Below are 25,537 nucleotides of genomic sequence, written 5' to 3'. Positions count from 1 at the left end.
AAGACTCCAGCTACCCTATTCATAGACTGTTCTCACTGCTCACGCACGGCAAGCGGTACCAGAGCGCCAAGTCTAGGTCCAAAAGGCTACTTAACAGCTTCTACCCCCAAGCCATAAGACTCCTGAACAGTTAATTAAATGGCTACCCAGACTATTTGTATTGTCCCCCCCTTTTACGCCGCTGCTACTCTCTGATTATTTTCTATGCATAGTCACTTTAACTCTACCTACATGTACATATTACCTCAATTACCTCGACTAACCGGGGCCCCGGCACATTGACTCTGTACCGGTACACCCTGTATATAGCCTCGCTATTGTTATTTTACTGCTGCTCTTTAATTATTTGTTACTTTTTAATATTTTTTTTTACGGTAGAACATTCTATTCTTGTGGGTCGGCTAAGGAGTATTGGTGTCTCTGAGTGGTCTTTGGCTTGGTTTGCTAACTACCTCTCTCAAAGAGTGCAGTGTATGATGTCAGAACATCTGCTGTCTCAGCCACAGCCTGTCACCCAGGGAGTACCCCAAGGCTTGATCATAGCTCAGGCAGTAGGAAGCTCTCTCTCATCCATTTATATGCAGATGATACAGTCTTATACTGCTGACCCCTCCTCGGATTTTGTGTTAAACACTCTACAACAAAGCTTTCTTAGTGTCCAACAAACTTTCTCTGCCCTTAACTTTGTTCTGATCACCTCCAAAACAAAGGTCATGTGGTTTGGTAAGAAGAATGCCCCTCTCCCCACAGGTGTGATTACTACCTCTGAGGGTTTAGAGCTTGAGGTAGTCACCTCATACAAGTACTTGAGAGTATTGGTAGATGGTACACTGTCCTTCTCTCAGCACAAGCTGCAGGCTAAAGTTAAATCTAGACTTGGTTTCCTCTACCGTGAATCTCTCCTCTTTCACCCCAGCTGCCAAATAAACCCTGATTCAGATGACTATCCTACCCATGCTAGATTACTGAGACGTAATTCATAGATCGGCAGGTGAGGGTGCTCTCGAGCGGCTAGATGTTCATTACCATCAGATTTGCCACCAATGCTCCTTATAGGACACATCACTCTATACACTCTATACTCTGTAAACTGGTCATTTCTGTATACCTGTCGCAAGACCCACTGGTTGATGCTTATTTATAAAACCCTCTTAGGCCTCACTCCCCCCTAACTGAGATATCCATTGCAGCCCTCATCCTCCACATACAACACCGTTCTGCCAGTCACATTCTGTTAAAGGTCCCCAAAGCACACGCAGGTAGCCTAGTGGTTAGAGTGTTGGGCCAATAACCAAAAGGTTGCTGGATCCAATCCCAAGCTGACAAGGCAATAAATGAGAGGTGTAAAAATGTAATTATATTTTGTATTTATATACTACAATTTGTTTCTATTTGTCTTTGTAACTTATTTTTTGATATTTATGGGTCTTATTTTTGTATATATTTTTATATTTATATAGTTTTAAATGTGCTGAAGGTGTGGTTCGCCCAGGGAGCTATACAAGCTAGAACCGCCAGCTGTTCGAGTTTCACCGTTTATCCCCCACCCGCCCCTCCTCGCTTGGATTGGCTAATGTTCCTGTCAATCATGACTTCCAGGTCTCACTGCCATAGGCTTCTTGAGCGCAGGTAAAACGACATGTGAGCCAGAGGGAGGCATTTGGAATTACTGGGCGTTCCTGGATCTGATAAAGACGCCCTTATCACGCAGCAGTTGTCAAATCTATATGTACTTTACATAAGTTATATTTATAAAGAAAGAGCTATTTGAATACGTTTTATCCGGGAGATAGTTATGGAAACTAGTATAGGACTGGCCATGAATCCGGCACACACAGAAGAGAGCGCGGTTTTCACGCAGCTAAAACTTGTGCGGCTGTCTGGAGCGGACGGCGCAGATGACTCGTCCGTTTTTGAGGAAGTGAAACCCGCGGTGAGAATTAGTCGACATCTTAACCCGGTGGAGGGTAGGCCAGGTACGGCCAGCGGTTCCACCCTATCCCGCTCTTCTCCTGGTTTATATTTTGTAGACAGTTGGATACTGGGCACTTCCACTCAATAAAATAAACTATGTGTCCCCCTCTATTCTCTAACCCCAATAAACATTGTTGTATATGCATACATAATAATGAATTAATTATTTCAATGTTCTTGGGAGAAAGAGCACATGTAGGCCTATTCAATATACATGATTTCCCATAAATTGTTAGCCTATAGAAAAGCCTATAGCGTTATTACATTGCATTAGGCTAGTCTTCTCGACACAAGCATGCTTCCATACTTGGAATAATGTTGTTCAATAGGCATACAAATTGATTCGTATTTTTTATGTCTTTAGATTTGTTAGTGTAAGAAATTGTATAAGACACTGGAAACTTGAAATAACAACTTCTCAACATAAGCTATCTTTTATACATAAGCTATCTTTTATACACACACCCCCTCTTTCTCTTGGACATATGCTGGTCTCATTAGACATGACAACCATCGACACACACAACTCCCCTCCCCCATGACAACCACAGACACACACAACTCAAGGTTTGAGCACAAGACAAAGGACTGTGGGAAGAGCCAATGGAATGTCGACATCAGGCCCGGACAGGACAACCCACGACCCAGATCAACCAATCGGAAGGCCAGACTTCAAGATCAACCTACTTTGCTAGTTGCCTATATAATCTGTATGTACTGTTTAGAGCGCTCTCTTCTCCGACGATTCCATAAGAATCAGACAGAAAGGGGCCGTGCTGCACGCTTTGCCTGATATCTTTACACTTGAATAAAACGGCCTTATTATACAATTATCCACCTCGTCCTATGTCTCCACTTGTTCTCCTGTCTCCAGTAAACGTTTTATCAACATTAGTCACTTCGTTATAAATGCATATTTTTCGTGCATTTAATTCGTTTAAAGATTGTTTTATGAATAGAAGTGTACTAAAGTAGCACCACGACTATCTATTTAGCCGAACAAGTGTGCAATAAAACAGTGAGGATTATAGCCTACTTCGAATAGGATAGCAGAGGATCGAACAAGGTGCAAGTAAACTGTACAGTGTAATATCATTGAACACATCGAAAAATGATTAATTTATGGTTCAAGACAAAACGAATGAATTAAAACCTCAATTTGACCACGTTTTTCTTATTAAAATGTCATTATTATTAAATAATAATAATATATAGACTTCAGTTTTTGCACATGATCTGTCTGCTGCTATTTTGCTGCTGATTTTAAGAGGGTGTGTGTGAGGTTTTCCCCAGTTTCCGACCCCCAACTGCAGATAGTTCAGTTTCCTTTCTGGTGTCGTGTTTTATGTTTACCCTGCGACATCTGGCGGAATGCCAACTGTTGAATGGGATCTGACGGTGTCCAATTACCCTTGATGCTCTCTTTTGGACATGGATATTTCTTTGGAATTCACAGCTATTAACTTTGATGTGGATTTATCTTATCTATTTATAGCCTCTGGTGTGTTTATGATTGTCATTTGTCTGTCCGTCTTCATGGATGGATTTAGGCTAATGATAGAAAGAATAAGAATAGGGCCCATTTCTTTTCTCTATACAGAGATTCAGGAATTATTTTCGTAATCAGAATATTGCAATTGAAAGTTCAAGAAGCCTTCTCTTCTTTAATAGTATTTGTATTTATTAAGGATCCCCATACCTGGGGTCCAGCAACATTAAAGCAGTTATATAGAATGTAAAATATTACATTACATTTCGTAACACTTTTCACAAGACAGTAAGTGTGTTTCCTCAGGCCACTACTCTACTATCACATTATCTACACTACAAAATCCACTTGGCGTGTGTGTAGAGTGCGTGTCTTATCATGTGTATGTGTGTCTGTGCCTGTGTGTGTGTGTCTCTTCACAGTCCCTGCTGTTCCGTAAGGTGTATTTTTATCCGTTTAAAAAAATCTGATTCTACTGCTTGCATTAGTTACCTGACGTGGAATAGAGTTCCATGTAGCCATGGCTCTATGTAGTACTGTGCGCCTCCCGTAGTCTGTTCCTGACTTGGAGATTGACTTGGGGATTAGTAATAAACGTGGCCCCCCCTTCATAGGCACAGTCGGTATAGTTTAAGTGTCCCCCCAAATATTCCAGAGTGCTATGTTGTTGTCCCCCCCCAATAATGAATCCACAGAATTCCCCGCAGTTCATAGAACCTGGGTTACGCAAGTAACCTCCGATAGCCGCTAAATGTGATTGTGAAAAACAGAGCGGTTTCAGTTTTCTTCCTATAGATTTGGTTGGAGCTAGCTATTATGACCCCATCACTGAGAACTCTGACTCTCAAGCCGAAATGACATTGAGAGACGCCCGTCAACTTGTGTGCGAGAGTAGCCAGCATCAATGCCAATGTAATTGTCCTGAAAATCCATAATAAGCAGTTGATTTTGTTTGCTATGTAGCCCCTGGGAGTTATTGTTGTGAGTTCCTTTTGACTCATCTTAGATGTCCTACGGGAGCCACCATACCTGTGCTAAACTGTTGTTGCTTATAGCTCACAAGGAAGTTGTAGTTAGTATACCCGAGTTGTTCATAAACAACCAAGTCTCCCCTTACAAAAAAAGATTGACGTTTTGAAACCGCAGTAAAAGTACAGTCACTGCAGTCAACTGTGGTATTTTGGATGCAGTAATTGCATTGTACTGCCGTTGAACTGCAGTTATACTGCAGTGTACTGTAATTATACAGCACTCTGACTGCAAGTTTTTTTTCGTAAGGGTCGTTCTTCTAGATAAACAGTATTCTCTATTGAAATCGGAGTCCTCCAGTTTTCCAGCTGTAGCCTGCCAAGGCTATATGCCTAGGATTGAAATCAACAGGTAGGCTGCAATTGTTTTCAAATATGTACAGTGGGTATAGAAAGTACCCACCCCCTTTCAAAATGTACACATTTTGTTGCCTTACAGCCTGAAATGAAAAGAAATACAATTATACTTTTTCCGGCTTTATATACACACAGTAACCCACAATATCCAAGTGAGAGAAAAAAAAGAAAACATTCTGAAAATGAAAATGTATTAAAACACCTAGACTGTGCAATATTTGCCCTTTCTTCCTTGCAGAATTTGAAAGCAGTGTGACTTTCTATTCCCACTGTAGCCTATTTGACTGATACACCATTAGCTTACAGCCCAATACATTTTAAACTACATCTTAAGTCTACTTAGCTTAGGGAAGATCGTAACAATTCCTCTAATACATTTTCTACAAACGATTGCGGCTTGTCTGTCTCTCTCATTCTCTCCTATGTATTATATTTCCAGCGTGAGCACGCAAAGTTTCCGTTTGAATTGGGATTTAGAATGGACTGTGACAAAATTGCATTTGAAAACAATGCAGATGTACTTTTACACACACACGCACACACACACACACACACACACACACACACTTATTACCAGATCACCTCAATACCTTTCTTATGCATTTCAGTCACTACAAACCATAGATCCTTCGGATATATGTGTATCTTTGTTTGTTATTTAGTGCATTTATTGAGGTTATGGCAGTAAGGCCAAATTCAAAAGTTTCACCAAATAATCTTTACATATTTGTTTCTAATACACCCATGTGTCTTAAAATAGCTTGATTGTGTCGTGGAAATTACCACCAGGGACACCTGAAGTCAATCTTAAATGAATTATTATTTATTATCAGCAAGCTGGAGAGCTCACAGTCAACTTAGATGCATAAAGTACAGCTCTGAAGTAGAGATCGACCGATTAATCGGAATGGCCGATTAATTAGGGCCGATTTCAAGTTTTCATAACAATCGTAAATCGGTATTTTTGTACACCGTTTAGTTTTTTTTACACCTTTTTAAAATCTTTATTTAACTAGGCAAGTCAGTTAAGAACACATTCTTATTTTCAATGACGGCCTAGGAACGGTGGGTTAATTGCCTCGTTCAGGGGCAGAACGACAGATTTTTACTTTGTCATCTCGGGGGATTCAATCTTGCAACCTTACAGTTAACTAGTCCAACGCTCTAACCACCTGATTACATTGCACTCCACGAGGAGCCTGCCTGTTACGCGAATGCAGTAAGAAGCCAAGGTAAGTTGCTAGCTAGCATTAAACTTATCTTATAAAAAACAATCAATCAATCAATCATAATCACTAGTTAACTACACATGGTTGATGATATTACTAGTTTATCTAGCGTGTCCTGCGTTGCATATAATCGATGCGGTGCGTATCGTTGCTCCAATGTGTACCTAACCATAAACATCAATGCCTTTCTTAAAATCAATACACAGAAGTATATATTTTTAAACCTGCATATTTAGCTAAAAGAAATCCAGGTTAGCAGGCAACATTAACCAGGTGAAATTGTGTCACTTCTCTTGCGTTCATTGCACGCAGAGTCAGTGTATATGAAACAGTTTGGGCCGCCTAATTTGCCAGAATTATACGTAATTATGACATAACATTGAATGAAGGTTGTGCAATGTAACAGGAATATTTAGACTTATGGATGACACCCGTTAGATAAAATACGGAACGGTTCCGTATTTCACTGAAAGAATAAACGTCTTGTTTTCGAGATTATATTTTCCGGATTCGACCATATTAATGACCTAAGGCTCGTATTTCTGTGTGTTATTATGTTATAACTAAGTCTATGATTTGATAGAGCAGTCTGACTGAGCGGTGGTAGGCAGCAGAAGGCTCGTAAGCATTCATTCAAACAGCACTTTCCTGCGTTTTGCCAGAAGCTCTTCGCTGTGCTTCAAGCCTATCAACTCCCGAGATTAGGCTGGTGTAACCGATGTGAAATGGCTAGCTAGTTAGCGGGGTGCGTTTCACTCGCTCTGAGACTTGGAGTAGTCACTCGCTCTGAGACTTGGAGTAGTTATTCCCCTTGCTCTGCATGGGTAACGCTGCTTCGAGGGTGGCTGTTGTCGTTGTGTTCCTGGTTCGAGCCCAGGTAGGAGCGAGGAGAGGGATGGAAGCTATACTGTTACACTGGCAATACTAAAGTGCCTATACGAACATCCAATAGTCAAAGGTTAATGAAATACAAATGGTATAGAGAGAAATAGTCCTATAATTCCTATAATAACTACAACCTAAAACTTCTTACCTGGGAATATTGAAGACTCATGTTAAAAGGAACCACCAGCTTTCATATGTTCTCATGTTCTGAGCAAGGAACTTAAACGTTAGCTTTCTTACATGGCACATATTGCACTTTTACTTTCTTCTCCATCACTTTGTTTTTGCATTATTTAAACCAAATTGAACATGTTTCAATATTTATTTGAGGCTAAATTGATTTTATTGATGTATTATATTAAGTTAATATAAGTGTTCATTCAGTATTGTTGTAATTGTCATTATTACAAATAAATAAATAAAAATCAGCCGATTAATCGGTATCGGCTTTTTTTGGTACTCCAATAATCGGTATCGGCGTTGAAAAATCATAATCGGTCGACCTCTAGTCTGAAGTGAGCTCTGCCATGGCAGTCCCGTTAGTTGTCTTATATACTGCTTACACAGACAAGCTACATAGGCATGGTTCCTGCATGTGTCTGGCACCGTCTCCTATCTTAACTTAAAGAACATGTTCTGGGCGTTCTGCCAAAAGGTCTGAGGAGGGGGTCATGACCGTCTCCCCCTCATATCTCTACCCATTACCTACAGAAACCAATGACTGTATGAGACAAGATGTACAAGTCAAGGCTGTCCTTCCAGACTATATATTTTTCCTTCACATTCCCTACTTCTATCTTTTATCACTTCTATGATAATAATCGTCAAACCCTTCATTCTGGGTTATACAATCTACTGTGCCTTCGGAAAGTATTCAGACCCCTTGACTTTTTCCAAATGTTGTTACGTTACAGACTTATTCTATAATTTATAAAATAAAAACAATCTACACACAATACCCCATGATGACATCACAATACCCCATGCTGACAAAGAGAAAACAGGTTTTTAGACATTTTAGTAAATGTATTAAAAATAAAAAACAGATACCTTATTGACATAAGTATTCAGACCCTTTGCTATGAGACTCGAAATTGAGCCTAGGTGTATCCTGTTTCCATTGATCATCCTTCAGATGTTACTACAACTTGATTGGAGTCCACCTGTGGTGCATTCAATTAATTAGACATGACTTGGAAAGGCACACACCTGTTTATATAAGGTCCCACAGTTGACAGTGCATGTCAGAGAAAAACCAAGCCATGAGTTCGAAGGAATTGTCTGTAGAGCTCCGAGACAGGATTGTGTCGAAGCACAGATCTGGGGAAGGGTACCAAAAAAGTCTGCAGCATTGAAGGTACCCTAGAACACAGTGCCATCCATCATTCTTAAATTTAAGAAGTTTGGAACCACCAAGACTCTTCCTAGATCTAGCCGCCCAGCCAAACTGAGCAAACCGGGGAGAAGGGCCTTGGTCAGGGAGGTAACCAAGAACCCTATGGTCACTCTGACAGAGCTCCAGAGTTCCTCTGTGGAGATGGGAGAACCTTCCAGAAGGGCAACCATCTCTGCAGCACTCCACTCCTCAATAAATGTCACATGACAGCCCGCTTGGAGTTTGCCAAAAGGCACCTAAAACTCTCACACCATGAGAAACAAGATTTTCTGATCTGATGAAACCAAGATTGAACTCTTTGGCCTGAATGCCAAACGTCAAGTCTGGAGGAAACCTGGCACCATCCCACCGGTAGGGACTGAGATACTAGTCAGGATTGAGGCAAAGATGAACAGAGCAAAGTACAGAGAGATCCTTGATGAAAACCTGCTCCAGAGCGCTCAGGACCTCAGACTGGGGTGAAGGTTCACCTTCCAACAGACAACGACCCTAAGCACACAGCCAAGACAAAGCAGGAGTGGCTTTGGAACAAGTTTCTGAATGTCCTCGAGTGGCACAGCCACAGCCCGGACTTGAACCTGATCGAACATCTCTGGAGAGAACTGAAAATCCAACCTGACAGAGTTTGAGAGGATCTGCAGAGAAGAATGGGAGAAACTCCCAAAATACAGGTGTGCCAAGCTTGCAGCATCATACCCAAGAAGACTCGAGGCTATAGTCACTGCGTATTGAGTAAAGGGTCTGAGTACTTGTGTAAATGTGATATTTCAGTTTTTTTAAATGATAAATTAGCAAACATTTCTAAAAACCTGTTTTTGCTTTGTCATTATGGGGTATTGTGTGTAGATTCATGAGTGGGGAAAAACGATTTAATCAATTTTAGAATAAGGCTGTAACGTAACAAAATGTGGAAAAAGTCAAGGGTTCTGAATACTTTCCTAAGGCACTGTAATTAGTATGGTAATACTATCGCCATAATAAAGGGTATACTTCTATTAATGGGAGGGAATTTATTGAAAATACACACACATACACAGCATGTTAATAACACAATTAGGCAAACTAAGCAAAAAACACTCCGCAGCCCATTTAGCAATTTGGGATCCGCCAAAAAGTTTAAAACGTTCTGAGAAGTAGCCATTATTTACTATTTTACACATAGGGTTAGTATACATAACTTTAACCCATTTTATTAGAGATTCTCCAAAATTGAAATATTAAAGACATTTATATATAAACTCCAGTCGTACTTTGTCAAAAGCGTTTGAGTCAGCTATGAATACCAGGCCTGGTTTCCCAGATTTTCCATAGTGTTATATTGTTTCCAGTACTTGTCTTATATTATCACCAATGTATCATCCTTGTAAAAAACCTGTCTGATTAGGATGAGTTGTATCCGGCAATACCTTTTAAGTTGAATGCGCTATGCATTTTGCTAGAATTTTTGCATCACAACACTGAAGTGTAAGAGGCCTCCAATTATTTTTAATTTTTTTTAATTGACTGGATCTTAATTCAAACCTATTCTGTTCAAACTCAGAGGAGTCCAACAATTCCTATTTAACACTTATAATTGAATCAGCTTGGACCGGACATCTCTCATGTTGTACTATCATATTCCATCCTCGTCTCCAAATGTTACCTCTAAGTCTTTTTACCATACAGTCTTTTGGCGCTTACAAGTTCCATTAAATCCACCTATAAGGTCACTGTAAGCCCGGCGGTATGTGGTAATTTGCAAAGGATTTCTATCTTAACACTTATATCGGCATGTACTGGGAATTTGTTGTTATTCTGTCTTACTTTTAACATACATTCTCTAAGCTGGAGATATCTGGAGATGTCTTCAAAAGTCTTGTTTCTGTAAATTATACTTGGATCTTTGTTCTTCAAAAGAGGTACAAGTGTTTTCTTGATATAGACAACCAATGTTCTTTATCCCCTTTCTATACCAATCTTTCCCGAAAACCATATGTCTCCCTATTTTCAATTTAAGGTTGTTCCATAATTAAGCAGAGCTTGTCAGGAAAGGTGAAGATGTCTCTCTCTTATGAATCTAACTCCCATCTATTTTTTTGTATGGGACATTATTGGATTCTGCAGTCCCACCTTTTGTTGACTCAAATAATCTGATGCTCCGAATGGGGCATTAAGTTCCTCTTCCATGTCCACCCAGATTGGCCTAGTCAAGTTCTCAATAAAGAGAGAGGATATTTGGGCAGCTACAAAGGCTTCTTGATACAATTGCATGTTAGGGAGCTTTGATCCTCCCTTCTCAGTCTTTGCCTGTAATTTCATCCTGGCCCTTTTACCGGCCAAATAAACTCAGTAATAATTTTGTCTATGGATTGAAAAGTAGAGACAGGTAACATGCTGATGACGTAATTCCGTTTAGGAGTTCTTTATAACCTGTATCCTACCCAGTGGCGACACGTCATTCAGGGCAGGTGGGGCAGAGCGCTGTTTTGAGCTCCACAATGTTAGCAACGAAATATATATATATACATGCCAACTTTCAAAAGTTTGGGGTCACTTAGAAATGTCCTTGTTTTTGAAAGAAAAGCAACATTTTTTAGTAGACATTGTTAATGTTGTAAATGCAGGAGTGGCTTCAGGACAAGTCTCTAAATGTGCTTGAGTGGCCCAGCCAGAGGCCGGACTTGAACCCGATCGAACATCTCTGGAGAGACCTAAAAATAGCTGTGCAGTGACGCTCGCCCATCCAACCTGACAGAGCTTGAGGGGATCTACAGAGAATAATGGGAGAAACTCCCAACATACAGGTGTGCCAAGCTTGTAGCATCATACCCAAGAAGACTTGAGGCTGTCATCAATGCCAATTTGCACATGTTGGCAATATGATAGGGAGTGACCGAAGGTGAATATTGACCAACACAGCTTTTAATAGTCCTCTTCATGTACACCTCACAAATATTTTTTATGTTTTAATCTTCTGTGTTGTATATAAAGTGTAATATCGGGATGTAATCATAAACTTAAATACATTTCACCTCAATATCTGACATGGTACATGTGTCTCCTTCAATTTGAGCCAATAACCACGTGTGTGAGATTTGTAAGACTATGGAAAAACACCCTGTGTGACCCTGTTTTAGCCCATTGTGACGCAGGGGGTTAACACTATTTGGCACGACAGGAACCTGCCAGACTTTCATAATCTATGGGTGGCAAGCCAACCGAATGAAGGTTCTCTGAAATGTAATAGGTAAACATGTTCACACCCATTGTCTTTCCTATATAGTCATTAAAACACGACTCAAATGTATCTTTCCTCTCTACAAACCTTCCAGAGAGACCATGAGTAATGGTAAACCTTGTTAAAGGCCCAGTGCAGTCAAAAATCTGTTTGTCCTGTGTTTTGTATCATATTATACAACAGCTGATGAAATTAACACTGTAAAAGTGTGAAAAAAATGTAGAATGTGAAATGTAATTTTTGCTGGTTGCCTGGTAACGTCACCAGGTAGTATAAGGTAAGGTGTCTCCCGGGTGGCGCAGTGGTCTAGGGCACTGCATCGCAGTGCTAGCTGCGCCACCAGAGTCTCTGGGTTCGCGCCCAGGCTGGGCTGGGTTCGCGCCCAGGCTCTGTCGCAGCCGGCCGCAACCGGGAGATCCGTGGGGCGACGCACAATTGGCATAGCGTCGTCCGGGTTAGGGAGGGTTTGGCCGGTAGGGTGGCCGGTAGGGAGGGTTTGGCCGGTAGGGATATCCTTGTCTCAGTATGTAAAAATGTAATAAAATGTATGCACTCTACTGTAAGTCGCTCTGGATAAGAGCGTCTGCTAAATGACTAAAATGATAAAATGTAATCGACCAATAACAAAGAGAGTTCAAAACCTCTCTGCTAATACAGATACCTCCTGTATCTTCAGGATACAGCTCCCATTAGGCCCTTCCGCTCTGGCGGATTGATCTACATTGTGACTGATGCACCGCTTTGGTGTACTTCACGTCCCCACTAAGACCACTCCGGGATAGTCCTAACAAAATTTTAGCTTAAATTAGTTTTTTTTGGCCAATAGCTATTTTTGTTTATGTTTTACCATTTTATTGGAAAACTCTTACAGTCAGGTACTTAATCGTTACCCAGAAATGATTTGATATTGAGATTAAAATGGCTACATTGTGCCTTTAAAATGCAGGCAATATCTTTTCAAGTAAAACAAATCTGGGAGAGAACCACAAGACCCCCTGCCAAAATTGCACCCACCCCACACACACACTGTCAATAGGCAAATTTATATGCACACATGCCCAACAGGGACAGGGCACTAGGTTCATATTAACTAAATATAGGATCTTTGTTCATCAAATATAGTTGATGCTTTGCCTTTAAAGCAGTCTAATGATGGTGCGTTCCCCGGCCTTGGCTATGCCTGTGTTGACAGCAGTATGCAGTTAGACCTGTCTGTACAGGGACCTGCTCTATGGGGCTGCTAGGCTAGGGTGCTTATCCCTAAGCTCCAAACTGCCTGGGGAGGGAGGTGGGTGATACAACACCAAGCCAGGGAAAGTAACTGCAGGCCAGGGGAGAAAGGCTGATGGATGAGCCTATGTTTCTCTGTAGTTGGCTACTGTTGTGACGTGCTCACGTGATTGAAGCAATCTTGAAGCGTGGAATCCGATTGGTCAGACCAGCGTTGGATAGACCTAAGCACGGGCACTTCCTGTTTTAGTTTCTGTCTATAGGAGGGGAGCAACAAGATCGAGTCATGGTCAGATTTGCCAAAAGGAGGACGGGGGAGGGCCTTTTATGCATTGCGGAAGTTAGAGTAGCAGTGTTCGTGTGTTTTACTCGCTCGTGTACGGAAATCGATATGCTGATAGAATTTAGGTAGCCTTGTTCTCAGATTAGCTTTGTTAAAATCCCCCAGCTACAATAAATGCAGCCTCAGGATATATGGTTTCCAGTTTGCATAAAGTCCAGTGAAGTTCCTTGATGGCCGTCTTGGTATCCGCTTGCGGGAAATATATATACGGCTCTGACGATAACCGAGGAGAGTTCTCTTGGGAGATAATATGTCAGCATTTGATTGTGAGGAATTCTAGGTCAGGTGAGCAAAAGGACTTGAGTTCTTGTATTTTGTTATAATTACACAATGAGTCGTTAATCATGAAACATACACCCCCGCCCTTCTTTTTCCCTGAGAGATGTGTATTCCTGTCGGCGCGACGCACAAAGAATCCCGGTGGCTTTACCGACCCCGGCAGCATATCCCGAGAGAGCCATGTTTCCGTGAAACAGAGTATGTTACAGTCCCGGATGTCTCTCTGGAAAGCAACACTAGCCTTAATTTCGTCTACCTTGTTATCTAGAGACTGGACATTAGCGAGTAATATACTCGGAAGCGGTGGGTGGTGTGCACGCCTCCAAAATCTGACCAGAAGGCCGCTCCGTCTACCTCTCCTGTGGCGACGTAGTTTTGGGTCAGCCTCTGGAAACAGTCCGAAAACCTAGGGTGGTTCGAACAAAGAATCCGCTTCGGGAAAGCAGTATTCCTGGTCGTAGTGCTGGTAAGTTGACGTCGCTCTGATATCCAATAGTTCTTCCCGGCTGTATGTAATAACACTTACGATTTTCTGGGCTAACAATATCAGAAATAATACATAAAAAACTAAATACTGTAGAGTTTCCTAAGGACTAGAAATGAGGGAACCCTCTCTGTCGGCATCATCTTGTCATCTGTGTTAATAGATCCTAACACCACTCCACCAGGGCCCTCACCTCCTCCCTGTAGGCTGTCTCGTCGTTGTTAGTAATCACTGAGCACTGTTGGGTCATCGGCAAACTTGATTATTGTGTTGGAGACATGCGTGGCCACGCAGTCATGGGTGAACAGGGAGTACAGGAGGGCACACATTGTTGTGGGTGCGCGGTGTTGAGGATCAGCGTGGCGGAGGTGTTGTTTCCTACCTTCACCACCTGGGGTCGGCCCGTCAGGAAGTCCAGGACCTAGTTTGCACAGGGCAGGGATCAGACCCAGGGTCCAGAGCTTAGTGATGAGCTTGGAGGGCACTATGGTGTTGAAGGCTGAGCTATAGTCGATGAACAGCATTTTTAAAAAGGTATTCCCCTTGTCCAGATGGAATAGAGCAGTGTGCAGGCGATTGCGTCATCCGTGGATCTGTTGTGGTGGTATGGGGTGGGTCTAGGGTGTCGGATAGGTGTCAGTGATATTAAGTATCCTCTCAAAGCACTTCATGATGACAGAAGTGAGTGCTACAGGGCGATAGTCAGTTACCTTTGGTTTCTTAGGTACAGGAACAATGGTGGCCAACTTGAAGCAAGTGGGGACAACAGACTGGGATAGGGAGAGATTGAATATGTCCGTAAACACTCCAGCCAGCTGGTCTGCACATGCTCTGAGGATGCTGCTAGGGATGCCGTCTGGGCTGGCAGACTTGCAAGTTACATTTAAAAAAAAAATAAGATCCCCATTAGCTGCTGCCAAGGCAGCATCTACTCTCTTTGGGGTCCAAACACATTAAGGCACATCACACAGAAAATAAAACAATGCATCATATGACATTATTACACCACTACATATCTACATTACAAAATGTATAATACCACCATACAACAATATTACAATGTACGTGTGTGTAGAGTGTGTTTGCTAGCGTGTGTGTTCTTATGCGTGTGTGTTCATGTGTGTGTCTCTTCACAGTCCATGTTGTTCCATAAGGTGTAGCTTTATCTGTTTTTTAAATCAGATTTTACTGCTTGCATGAGTTTCTTGATGTGGAATAGAGTTCCATGTAGTCATGGCTCTGTGTAGTGCGGTATGTTTCCCGAGTCTATTCTGGACTTGGGGACTGTGAAGAGACCACTTTTGGCATGTCTTGTGGGGTATGCATGGGTGTCTGAGCTTGGTGCTAGTCTTTTGAAAACAGCTCAGTGGTTTCAACATGTAAATACCTCTCACAAAGACAAGTAGTGATGCAGTCAGTCTCTCCTCCACTTTGAGCCAGGAGAGATTGACATGCATATTATTAATGTTAGCTCTCCATGTACATTTAAGGGCCAGCCGTGCTGCTCTCTTCCGGGCCAACTCTGTCCCTCTTTACCTCCGTCCTTTTTGTGGCACTTGACCACACTTAAATGTCTTACTCACCTAGGCCATGGACAATAAGAGCTCACAGTCCTCGTGAGCGGCGGTGGTCCTCGTTGACAGCTCTTGTGTTTTTCTCGAAGCGGGCAAAGAAGGTGTTTAGCTTGTCCGGGAGCAAGGCGTCGGTGTCCGCGACTTGGCTGGCTTTTCCTTTATAATCCATGATTGTAATCTCCTCTCTCTGTTTGGGCTGTTTGTCATAGTGGTCATCTACTCATCCATGTCAATAATAAAAAAGAGGAGGTGGAGAAATAGTGAGGTCGATGATGGACCTGTATGGCTCAGTTGGTAGAGCATGGTGCCAGCAACACCAGGGCTGTGGGTTTGATTTTCGGGATCACTCATACGTAAACATGACTGTATGTCAATTTGGATAAAAGTCTGCTAAATGGCATATATTATTACTTGCACTTTGACTTCAGACACCATTGAGTGCTACTGGTGACATGAAGGATAGTGGTGCCAAATGTGAGTGCCACAAAGAACTCTTGAGTGGTGTTGTTGGATGTTGATTTGGAGATTAGTTGCAGATATATTTGTATGGCTAACCATGGACAAAGGAATTTTTATTGCATTATCGTATTGTTGGACAGTATAGATGCTCTAGTTACTCTAGTTACTCTGCATTGCTTGCTGTTTGGGGTTTTAGGCTGGGTTTCTGTACAGTACTTTGCGACATCGGCTGATGTAAAAAGGGCTTTATAGATACATCGGATTGATTGAAATAAATTTGATCACATTTCGCTTTCGTGACTTGGTATGAAATGTGACATTAGTCCCCTTTCATCGCACAGTATTGTACTCAAATATTGTGCATGATTGACTTGGCTGGAATTTTGACCGGAAATCACTGTCATGGTCATGAACCGGAAGTATGGAAACCCCCCTGAGTGTGTCCCAAATTGCACCCTATTCCCTATGGGCCCTGGTCAAAAGTAGTGCACTATAGGGAATACGGTGCCATTTGGGATGCAGACACAGTCATGGTCCGGAATTGTGGAACCCCCCCTGACTCTTCTCTACCCCCACTCTTCCCCCCCTTTACCCCATAACCCAGAGTAGAGGTGATAAGACGTTTCATATTTTCTTCTCTTCTTTCTCTGTTATCTGGGTTTTGGCATGTAGCAGTTGTACATGTTCTACAGGCGACAGCGTAGCCTAGTGGTTAGAGCGTTGGACTAGTAACCGAAAGGTTGCAAGATCAAACCCAGTGCTGACAAGGTACAAATCTGTCATTCTGCCCGTGAACAAGGCAGTCAACCCACTGTTCCTAGGCCGCCACTGAAAATAAGAATGTGTTCTTAACTGACTTGCCTAGTTAAATAAAGGTAATTTTTTTTTTTTTTTTAACTGACTCAGTCTTGGGTTCAGGTGCACTCCATTCTTCTCCTGATACAGAGAGGATAAACAGGGGACAGGGGAGAGTGTGTGAGAGGGTTAGAAGGAAAGGAACCAGGGTTGTGTTCATTACGGCATGCAACGGAAAACATTTGCAACTGAAGACGAAATTGTTTCTTATTGGACCAATCCAGGTAGTCCATGGGCACTCAGGCAAGAGGGAGGACTCTGCCAAGGGTACTGGGTTAAGCTGCTTGCCAGAACATAATCAACCAACACAAGACCTGTTTGTGCCTTGTTTTGAAAGCAGCAGCCTCATACAGGAGGATCTCGCAATAAAGTATTGTTGACCTCACACACAGGTTGAAGTGCCCATAAAGTGATAGCCCTTCAAGAGATACTCTGAATGATCGGCTATGAAAAGCCAACTGACATTTACTCCTGAGGTGCTGACCTGTTGCACCCTCGACAACCACTGTGATTATTATTATTTGACCCTGCTGGTCATCTATGAACATTTGAACATCTTGGCCATGTTCTGTTATAATCTCCACCCGGCACAGCCAGAAGAGGACTGGCCACCCCTCATAGCCTGGTTCCTCTCTAGGTTTCTTCCTAGGTTCTGGCCTTTTTAGGGAGTTTTTCCTAGTCACCGTGCTTCTACACCTACATTGCTTGCTGTTTGGGGTTTTAGGCTGGGTTTCTGTACAGCACTGTGTGACATCAGCTGATGTAAGAAGGGCTTTATAAATACATTTGATTGAAAAGCACATCAACACTAGAGTTGTTAGGGAAGAGATTTGGAAATATACTGTTCAGACATAGCTAGCACTTCAAATAGCTGTGGAGGCATAATAGGCCTGATGAATTGTTCTCTTCCCTCCATTGTATCTGATGTTGGGTAAGCCATTGTGCACAGCTGGATAGGGCTTAAGTATATCAACAACCAACCGATTGGCTGGGCTTTGGCTTGGATTACCTCCCTGTGCCCTAGCGTTTGGCCTCAGTAACTCACAGTTAAAGTTGTGGCTGATTTGTTTTGGGCTGCATTTCCATATTTATCCGGCATCCATTTGTAACTTTCCTAGAAAAATAACAATAGCTTAATATGTCCTTTTTTTGCTTATAGGGATTCAATTAAACATAGTTTTTTAAAAAAGAACCTAGTTTGTAAATGAAAAGCTAGTCAATGTCACGTGTGCTCCCTCTCCGGCCTCTAAGTCACCAGGCTTCTCGTTACGGTGAACACCTGTCACCATCGTTACGCGCACCTGCGCGTCTTCACTCGCCTGGACTCCATCACCTCCTTGATTACCTGCCCTATATATGTCACTTCCTTAAGTTCCTTCCTCAGGTGTTACTGTTTCTGTTCCAGTGTCATGTCTGTGCGTTGTTCGTGGTTCTTGTTTTGTATTAAGTTGCGTTTATTTATTAAAACTCTCACTCCCTGAACTTGCTTCCTGACTCTCAGCGCACATCATGAATCCATGTCCTCATCTAATCTAATCTCTCTCCCTCCATCCCTCCCCATCTATCCCCCTTCCTCCTCCTCCCTCCCTCTAGATCCGGTTGGAGGTGGAAAAGTACCTCCCCCAGACCACATGCGGTCTCCTCCATCCTTCATCCCACACAGACAAGAAGAACCGCGGAGAGAGCCCCTCATTGGTGGACAAGTACCTCTCAGAGGAGAAGCCCAACACAGCTCCCTACAGCATCAACATCAACCTCATCCTCCCCAAAACCACCCACCTCTGCACCGGCCTGAACCGGCCCAACAAGCCCCAGCAGCACCACCAGACCCATCTCCTCCAGCACATCAAGACAGAGCCTGGGTTGGACGTCCCAGTGCCGTGCTCCATCCAGACCCTGCCTGACTTCATGTCTGTCTTCAGCATTCCCCAGACTTTCAACACTATGTTTATCAAACCCGATATGGCCGCCAGCGGACACCCAGTTTCAGATGCACATACTGAGCTGCATATTGGCCCCCAACAACCGCAGGTCTACCAGATGCCCATCCCCGTCAGCGAAGCTGACCTCACAATGACACTCTCCCGCAGCAGCCAATCAGGGACCAGCGGAGCCGGCAAAGGTAGAACCATGCTCAACCTGAACAGCGTCTCCTTGACAACGGTGGGTCACGGCGGTGGTGACTCGTTGTTTGCAATGCCGGAGCATTTCTACCACCCCCACGCCAAGGCGTCACCCCAGTCACAGCCCCACAGCCTACCTCCCTCACCCCCCAACTCGCAGCCGGGTAGTCCTGAGAACCAGGCTGAGCTGCTGACCCCTCCGCCGCCCTTCCAGGCCTCTAGCAGACTGGGGTTAAAGGTCACCCAGATGTCCCACCACTCCATGCTTATTGCCCATGGACAAGGGGTGCTGACAGGACCCAGGTACAACCGACGGAACAACCCTGAGCTCGAGAAGAGACGGATCCACTTCTGTGACTTCCCTGGTGAGCCTCCTGATCCTGGATGGATAGATGAATGAATGAATGGATAGATTAATGAATGAATACATTTAATTAATTAATTAATGCATGAATTAATGAATGCACCCAAAGTGACATTTAGGCCATTTTTTATTTTATTTTATTTTACCGTTATTTTACCAGGTAAGTTGACTGAGAACACGTTCTCATTTGCAGCAACGACCTGGGGAATAGTTACAGGGGAGAGGAGGGGGATGAAAGAGCCAATTGTAAACTGGGGATTATTAGGTGACCGTGATGGTTGAGGGCCAGATTGGGAATTTAGCCAGGACACCGGGGTTAACACCCCTACTCTTACGATAAGTGCCATGGGATCTTTAATGACCTCAGAGAGTCAGGACACCCGTTTAACGTCCCATCCGAAACATTGATATAGATACTTTGCAGGCTAATGTGCTAAAGGCTAAAACGTGTTTGGTCAAAGATACAGGAGATGCGTTTCATGATGCTGTTTGTTTGCTTACCGAGAGGCCAAAGTTGAGTACTTCTCCATGGTCAGTACAGTGATACTAACATCCATTTTTTCTCCTTGTAGGCTGCTCCAAGGTTTACACAAAGAGCTCTCACTTGAAAGCACACCAAAGGACACACACAGGTAAGAAAGAGTAACTTCCTCTGTACATTTACACAAATAGAAATGTACAGTTATGACTATAACTACTCTTCTCTGAAGATGGGAAACTAGGTACAACACAGCTATGGAAGGTTTAGGCACTAGCGCCCTCTACTGAAGAACATTAGAATCAAGCCTGACAAGGCCAATGACCTTCCTCAGGTGATAAACTCGAGGCACAGATTCATTCCTTCAATTCAGTATCACTCTTCACCGAGCCCAGAACTTGGCAGTGCGGGGCCAAACAGGTGTTGTACCTTGTTTCCCTCCTTCAGTTGGTTAACTCGGTACAACACAGCTATGGGGATATGAAATCACGCTCCAAGCCGACCCCAGTGGACATAAAATGAAATGGCCCATGGCAGACCACACAGAGTTCCAACCCACAGGAAAACTTGCGATACATTGCACAATCTGCATGCTACCTAATGACGTCTCCTGCCCCAGCCATAAGCACACTGTGGCTACACTGGGGGCAGTCACATCCAAGCAATAAAAAATCTGTCACATAATTAAAGCCGTTAGATGCAGTTTATCATAGCATACTGCGCTTTATTACGGGCGTCAATTTTAGTACTCAACACTGCATTCTCTACCAGAAAGTTGGTTTGCCCTCTTTGATGTCACTTGGGATGATGCTATGTTTTAATTTATAAAGCCCTTTTACAAAAAGTCCCACTCTACCTAAAATATTGACTAAACTTTCGATATATGAGTTGCCACACCCAGTCTCAGGGATGGTTAACTCTGGAATATCCTTTAGTCTCTACTGAGTTAAGCTTAGACTGACGCACAGGTGCATCAATAGACTCTTAAAATAAAATTCCACCCAAAAATGATCTTTTGCTGTTTTTTTTCATTAGTCCATTGTTGACATTGTCCCAAAATATTTTCATTGTCAGCAATTGAGTTTAAGATATGTAACTTTCAAAATACAGAAATCATCCTCCATTATGATGCAAAACGCAGAATCATATGAGGATGATTTCTGTATTTTGAAAGTCCACACCCTGAGAACAGGTGTGGACTAAAAGGCGAATGATCTCCTCAAACCAAGGTTGTTTGAGCCAACGACAAGCCCTCCCAACTCACCTTAACCAGCGTGGGCTGAATAAGGTACACAGAGGGAAACGCATAAAGGAGGGTCTGAGGCCACTGGTGCGTGAGAGCTTCCACATCTTGCGATGTTTTAAAGCTCTACATCGGCTGTGCCGGAACATTTCCCATATATGTTTGACTCAAGTTAAACCATTTAAAGGCAATGCTTCCAAATACTAATTGAGTGTATTTAAACTTCTGACCCACTGGGAATGTGATGAAAGAAATAAAAGCTTAAATAAATCATTCTCTCTACTATTATTCTGACATTTCACATTGTTAAAATAAAGTGGTGATCCAGGGAATTTTTACTAGGATTAAATGTCAGGAATTGTGAAAAACTGAGTTTAAATGTATTTGGCTAAGGTGTATGTAAACTTCCGACTTCAACTGTATATACACTTGGGTCAAACGTTTGGGGTAGACTTCCACAAGCTTCCCACAATAAGTTGGTGAATTTCTTCCCATTCCTCCTGACAGAGCTGGTGTAACTGAATCAGGTTTGTAGACCTCCTTGCTCGCACACGCTTTTTCAGTTCTGCCCACAAATTTTCTATAGGATTGAGGTCAGGGCTTTGTGATGGCCACTCCAGTACCTTTGTTGTCCTTAAGCCATTTTGCCACAACTTTGGAAGTATGCTTGGGGTCATTGTCCATTTGGAAGACCCATTTGCAACCAAGCTGTAACTTCCTGACTGATGTCTTGAGATGTTGCTTCAATATATCCACATCATTTTCGTGCCTCATGATGCCATCTATTTTGTGATGTGGACCAGTCCCTCCTGCAACAAAGCACCCCACAACATGATGCTGACACGCCCGTGCTTCATGGTTGGGATGATGTTCTTTGGCTTGCAAGCCTTCCCCTTTTTTCCTTGTTTGGCCATAACCATTATGGCCAAACAGTTCTATTTTTGTTTCATCAGACCAGAGGGCATTTCTCCAAAAAGTACAATCTTTGTCCCCATGTGCAGTTGCAAACCGTAGTCTGGCTTTTTTATGGCGGTTTTGGAGCAGTGGCTTCTTCCTTGCTGAGCGGCCTTTCAGGTTTTGCCGATATAGGAATTGTTTTACTGTGGATAAATATACTTTTGTACCTGTTTCCTCCAGCATCTTCACAAGATCCTTTGCTGTTGTTCTGAGATTGATTTGCACTTTTCGCACCAAAGTACGTTCATCTCTAGGAGACCGAACGCGTCTCCTTCCTGAGCGGTATGATGACCACGTGGTCCCATTGTCACGTTCGTCGTAGTGAGGAGACCAAGGCGCAGCGTGTGAGAAATACATCTTCCTTTTATTTAGACGAAGACGTAACACGAAACGAAACACTCTTACAACAAAACTAACAAAACAAACAAACGACCGTGGCTCGAAGGCCCCACTATACGAACGCTCACGTTCGTCGTAGTGAGGAGACCAAGGCGCAGCGTGTGAGAAATACATCTTCCTTTTATTTAGACGAAGACGTAACACGAAACGAAACACTCTTACAACAAAACTAACAAAACAAACAAACGACCGTGAAGCTATAAACAAAAGTGCACACACAAGCTACTAACGTTCAACATAGACAATTACCCACATTAACCTAGTGCCTATGGCTGCCTTAAATATGGCTCCCAATCAGAGACAATTAATGACATCTGTCTCTGAGAACCATTCAGGCAACCATAGACACAGCTAGACACCTATATTAAACACAAACCCATCTACTCTATTTAACCCCCTAAACCATACAACCACCCTAGACACTACAAAAACACATACATTCCCCATGTCACACCCTGACCTAACTAAAATAATAAAGAAAACAAAGAATACTAAGGCCAGGGTGTGACACCCATGGTGTTTATACTTGCATACTATTGTTTGCACAGATGAACGTGGTACCTTCAGGCGTTTGGAAATTGCTCCCAAGGATGAACCAGACTTGTGGAGGTCTACAATTTTTTTCCTGAGGTCTTGGCTGATTTTTTTTGATTTTGCCATGATGTCAAGCAAAGAGGCACTGAGTTTGAAGGTAGGCCTTGAAATACATCCACAGGTACACCTCCAATTGACTCAAATTATATCAATTAGCCAAACAGAAGTTTCTAAAGCCATGACATCATCTTCTGGAATTTTCCAATCTGTTTAAAGGCAAAGTCAACTTAATGTATGACCCACTGGATTTAGATACAGTGAAATCTGTCTGTAAACAATTGTTGGAAAAATTACTTGTGTCATGCACAAAGTAGATGTCCTAACCGACTTGCCAAAACTATAGTTTGTTAAAAACTTCTTAACATCCGGTGAAATTGCAGAGCGCGAAATTCAAACGACAGTATTATAAATATTTAACTTTCATAAAATCACAAGTGTAATACATCAAAATAAAACTTAACCTCTTGTTAATCCAGCCGCTGTGTCAGATTTCAAAAAGGCTTTATGGTGAAAGCAAACCATGCGATTATCTGAGGACAGCGCCCCGCGTACAAACACATGAAAAACATATTTTAACCAGACAGGTGCGACACGAAAGTCAGAAATAGCGATATAAAAAAGGCCTTACCTTTGATGATCTTCTTCTGTTGGCACTCCAAAAGGTCCCAGTTACCGGCTACCCGGTACATTTCCCAGTCCGCATGATCAAAACAATCTTGAAGCATGGATTTCGATTGGTCAGACTATAGCACGGGTACTTCCTGTTTGAGTTTCTTCCTATAGAAAGGGAGGAACAAAATGGAGTCGTGATCTGATTTGCCGAAGGGAGGGTGGGGGAGGGCCTTGTAGGCATATTGAAAGGGGGAGTAGCAGTGGTCGAGTGTTTTACAAGAGTGAGTACTACAGTCAATGTGTTGATAGAACTTTGTTAGTGTTTTCCTCAAATTTGCTTTGTTAAAATCCCCCAGCTACAAAAAATGCATCCTCGGGATATGTGGTTTCCCGTTTGCATAAATTCCAGTGTAGTTCTTTGAGGGCTGCCATGGTACTGGCTTGATGGGGAATATACACGGCTGTGACTATAACCAAAAATAATTATCTTGGGAGGTAATACGTTCAGCATTTGATTGTGAGGAATTCTAGGTCGGGTAACAAAATGACTTGAGTTTGTGTATGTTATCACAATCACACCATAAGTAGTTAATCATGAAACATACAGCACCGCCCTTCTTCTTCCCGGAGAGGTCTTTATTCCTGTCTGCGAGATGTACTGTGAACCCAGCTGGCTGTATGGACGGGGACAGTATATCCCTAGAGAGCCATGATTCCGTGAAAGTCATGGCTGCCTAATGTATTTTACAGTCCCTGATGTCTCTCTGGAAGGAGACCCTTGCCCAGAGACTGAATATTAGCCAGTAATATACTCGGAAGCGATTTGTCTGACTAGTCCACTCCGAATACCTCTTCTCCACTGGCAGAGCGGCGTCTTGGAGCAGCCTCTGGGTTAGGTTCAATTGCCCTGGGGGGTACGAACAAAGAATCAAATTCGTGAAAGTCGTATTCCTGGTTGTAATGCTGGTGAGTTACCACCACTCTGATATCCAATAGTTTCCAGCTGTATGTAATAACACAAAAATCGTTCCGGGCTAATAATGTAAGAAATAACACACAAAAAAACGAAATACTGCAAAGTTGCTTAGGAGCTAGAAGCAGAGCTGCCATGTCTGTCGGCGCCATCTTGGTAGTAAAACAGCGCCTGTGCCAAGCAGACAGGCGCTGCTCTTGTGTAACAAGCAGAGGCAGACTTTGGGGTGGACCCGGAAGCCAGGGAAGCCCGTTTAGTCGCTTGGTCTCTGTCTGCAGACAGAGACCAAGCGGAGACCAACCTCTGCTTCTTTTTCTCCTCATAACGAGACTGCATAGACTACAGGGCCAAGCCGAACAAACGGGCAGAGGAGCGGAGCAAGGAGGATCGCACTCTGATCCAGTTGCGGCGACATCGTTAAATGAACGCCTCGGCTGATGGCAGCCCCTCTTCGTCCTCTTGTTCAGGAAACGGGGGGGGCGAATCCAAACTGACACTCGAACGGCAACACTCCAGTGTACGAGTTTGGCAGTGTGTTGTGAGCATACTCCGCCCAGATGAGGATCTTGCTCCAGTTGCTGGCCTGGGTGGAGACGAAACAGCGGAGGAATTTCTACAGCTCCTGGTTGGCCTGCTCCGTTTGTCTACTTAACCGCCAAGAGCTCCCTGTAGCTAACATCGTAGTTGCGTTCCACTGGCGAGAACCGCTTGGAGAGAAAGGCACATGGGTGCAGTTTCTTGTCCTCCTCGTTCCGCTGTGAAAGGACTGCCCCAGCTCCCGTGTCAGAGGCGTCCACCTTTACCACAAAGGGGTGAGTAGGATCAGGATGAACAAGGATGGGTCCAGAGGTGAAATGTCCCTTGAGCACCATGAATGCCCTGTCAGACTCGGGAGTCCAGCAAAAATGGGTCTGGGACTTGCGGGTTAGGACCGTGAGAGGTGCTGTCACCGCACCAATGTTGCATATAAATCGCCTGTAAAAATTGGCAAACCC

General features: G+C 43.1%; 1 protein-coding gene across 1 annotated transcript in view; it reads left to right on the top strand.

Moving 5' to 3' along the window:
• The first annotated feature begins 1,572 nt into the window (after positions 1 to 1,572).
• The window catches only part of LOC139530306 (Krueppel-like factor 5), a 31,740-nt gene continuing 7,775 nt past the window's right edge, over positions 1,573 to 25,537 (top strand). Inside the window, exons 1-3 of the mRNA XM_071326588.1 lie at positions 1,573 to 1,933; positions 18,393 to 19,287; positions 19,859 to 19,918. Coding sequence (XP_071182689.1) covers positions 1,796 to 1,933; positions 18,393 to 19,287; positions 19,859 to 19,918 — 1,093 coding nt within the window. The 5' untranslated portion in view covers positions 1,573 to 1,795. The remainder of the gene's footprint in view (positions 1,934 to 18,392; positions 19,288 to 19,858; positions 19,919 to 25,537) is intronic.

Source organism: Salvelinus alpinus, chromosome 9 (genome assembly GCF_045679555.1).
Source record: "Salvelinus alpinus chromosome 9, SLU_Salpinus.1, whole genome shotgun sequence".
NCBI classification, from domain to species: Eukaryota; Metazoa; Chordata; class Actinopteri; order Salmoniformes; family Salmonidae; genus Salvelinus; species Salvelinus alpinus.
The sequence above is the reverse complement of the archived record's forward strand: the minus strand, read 5'-3'. Positions and strand labels throughout refer to the sequence as shown.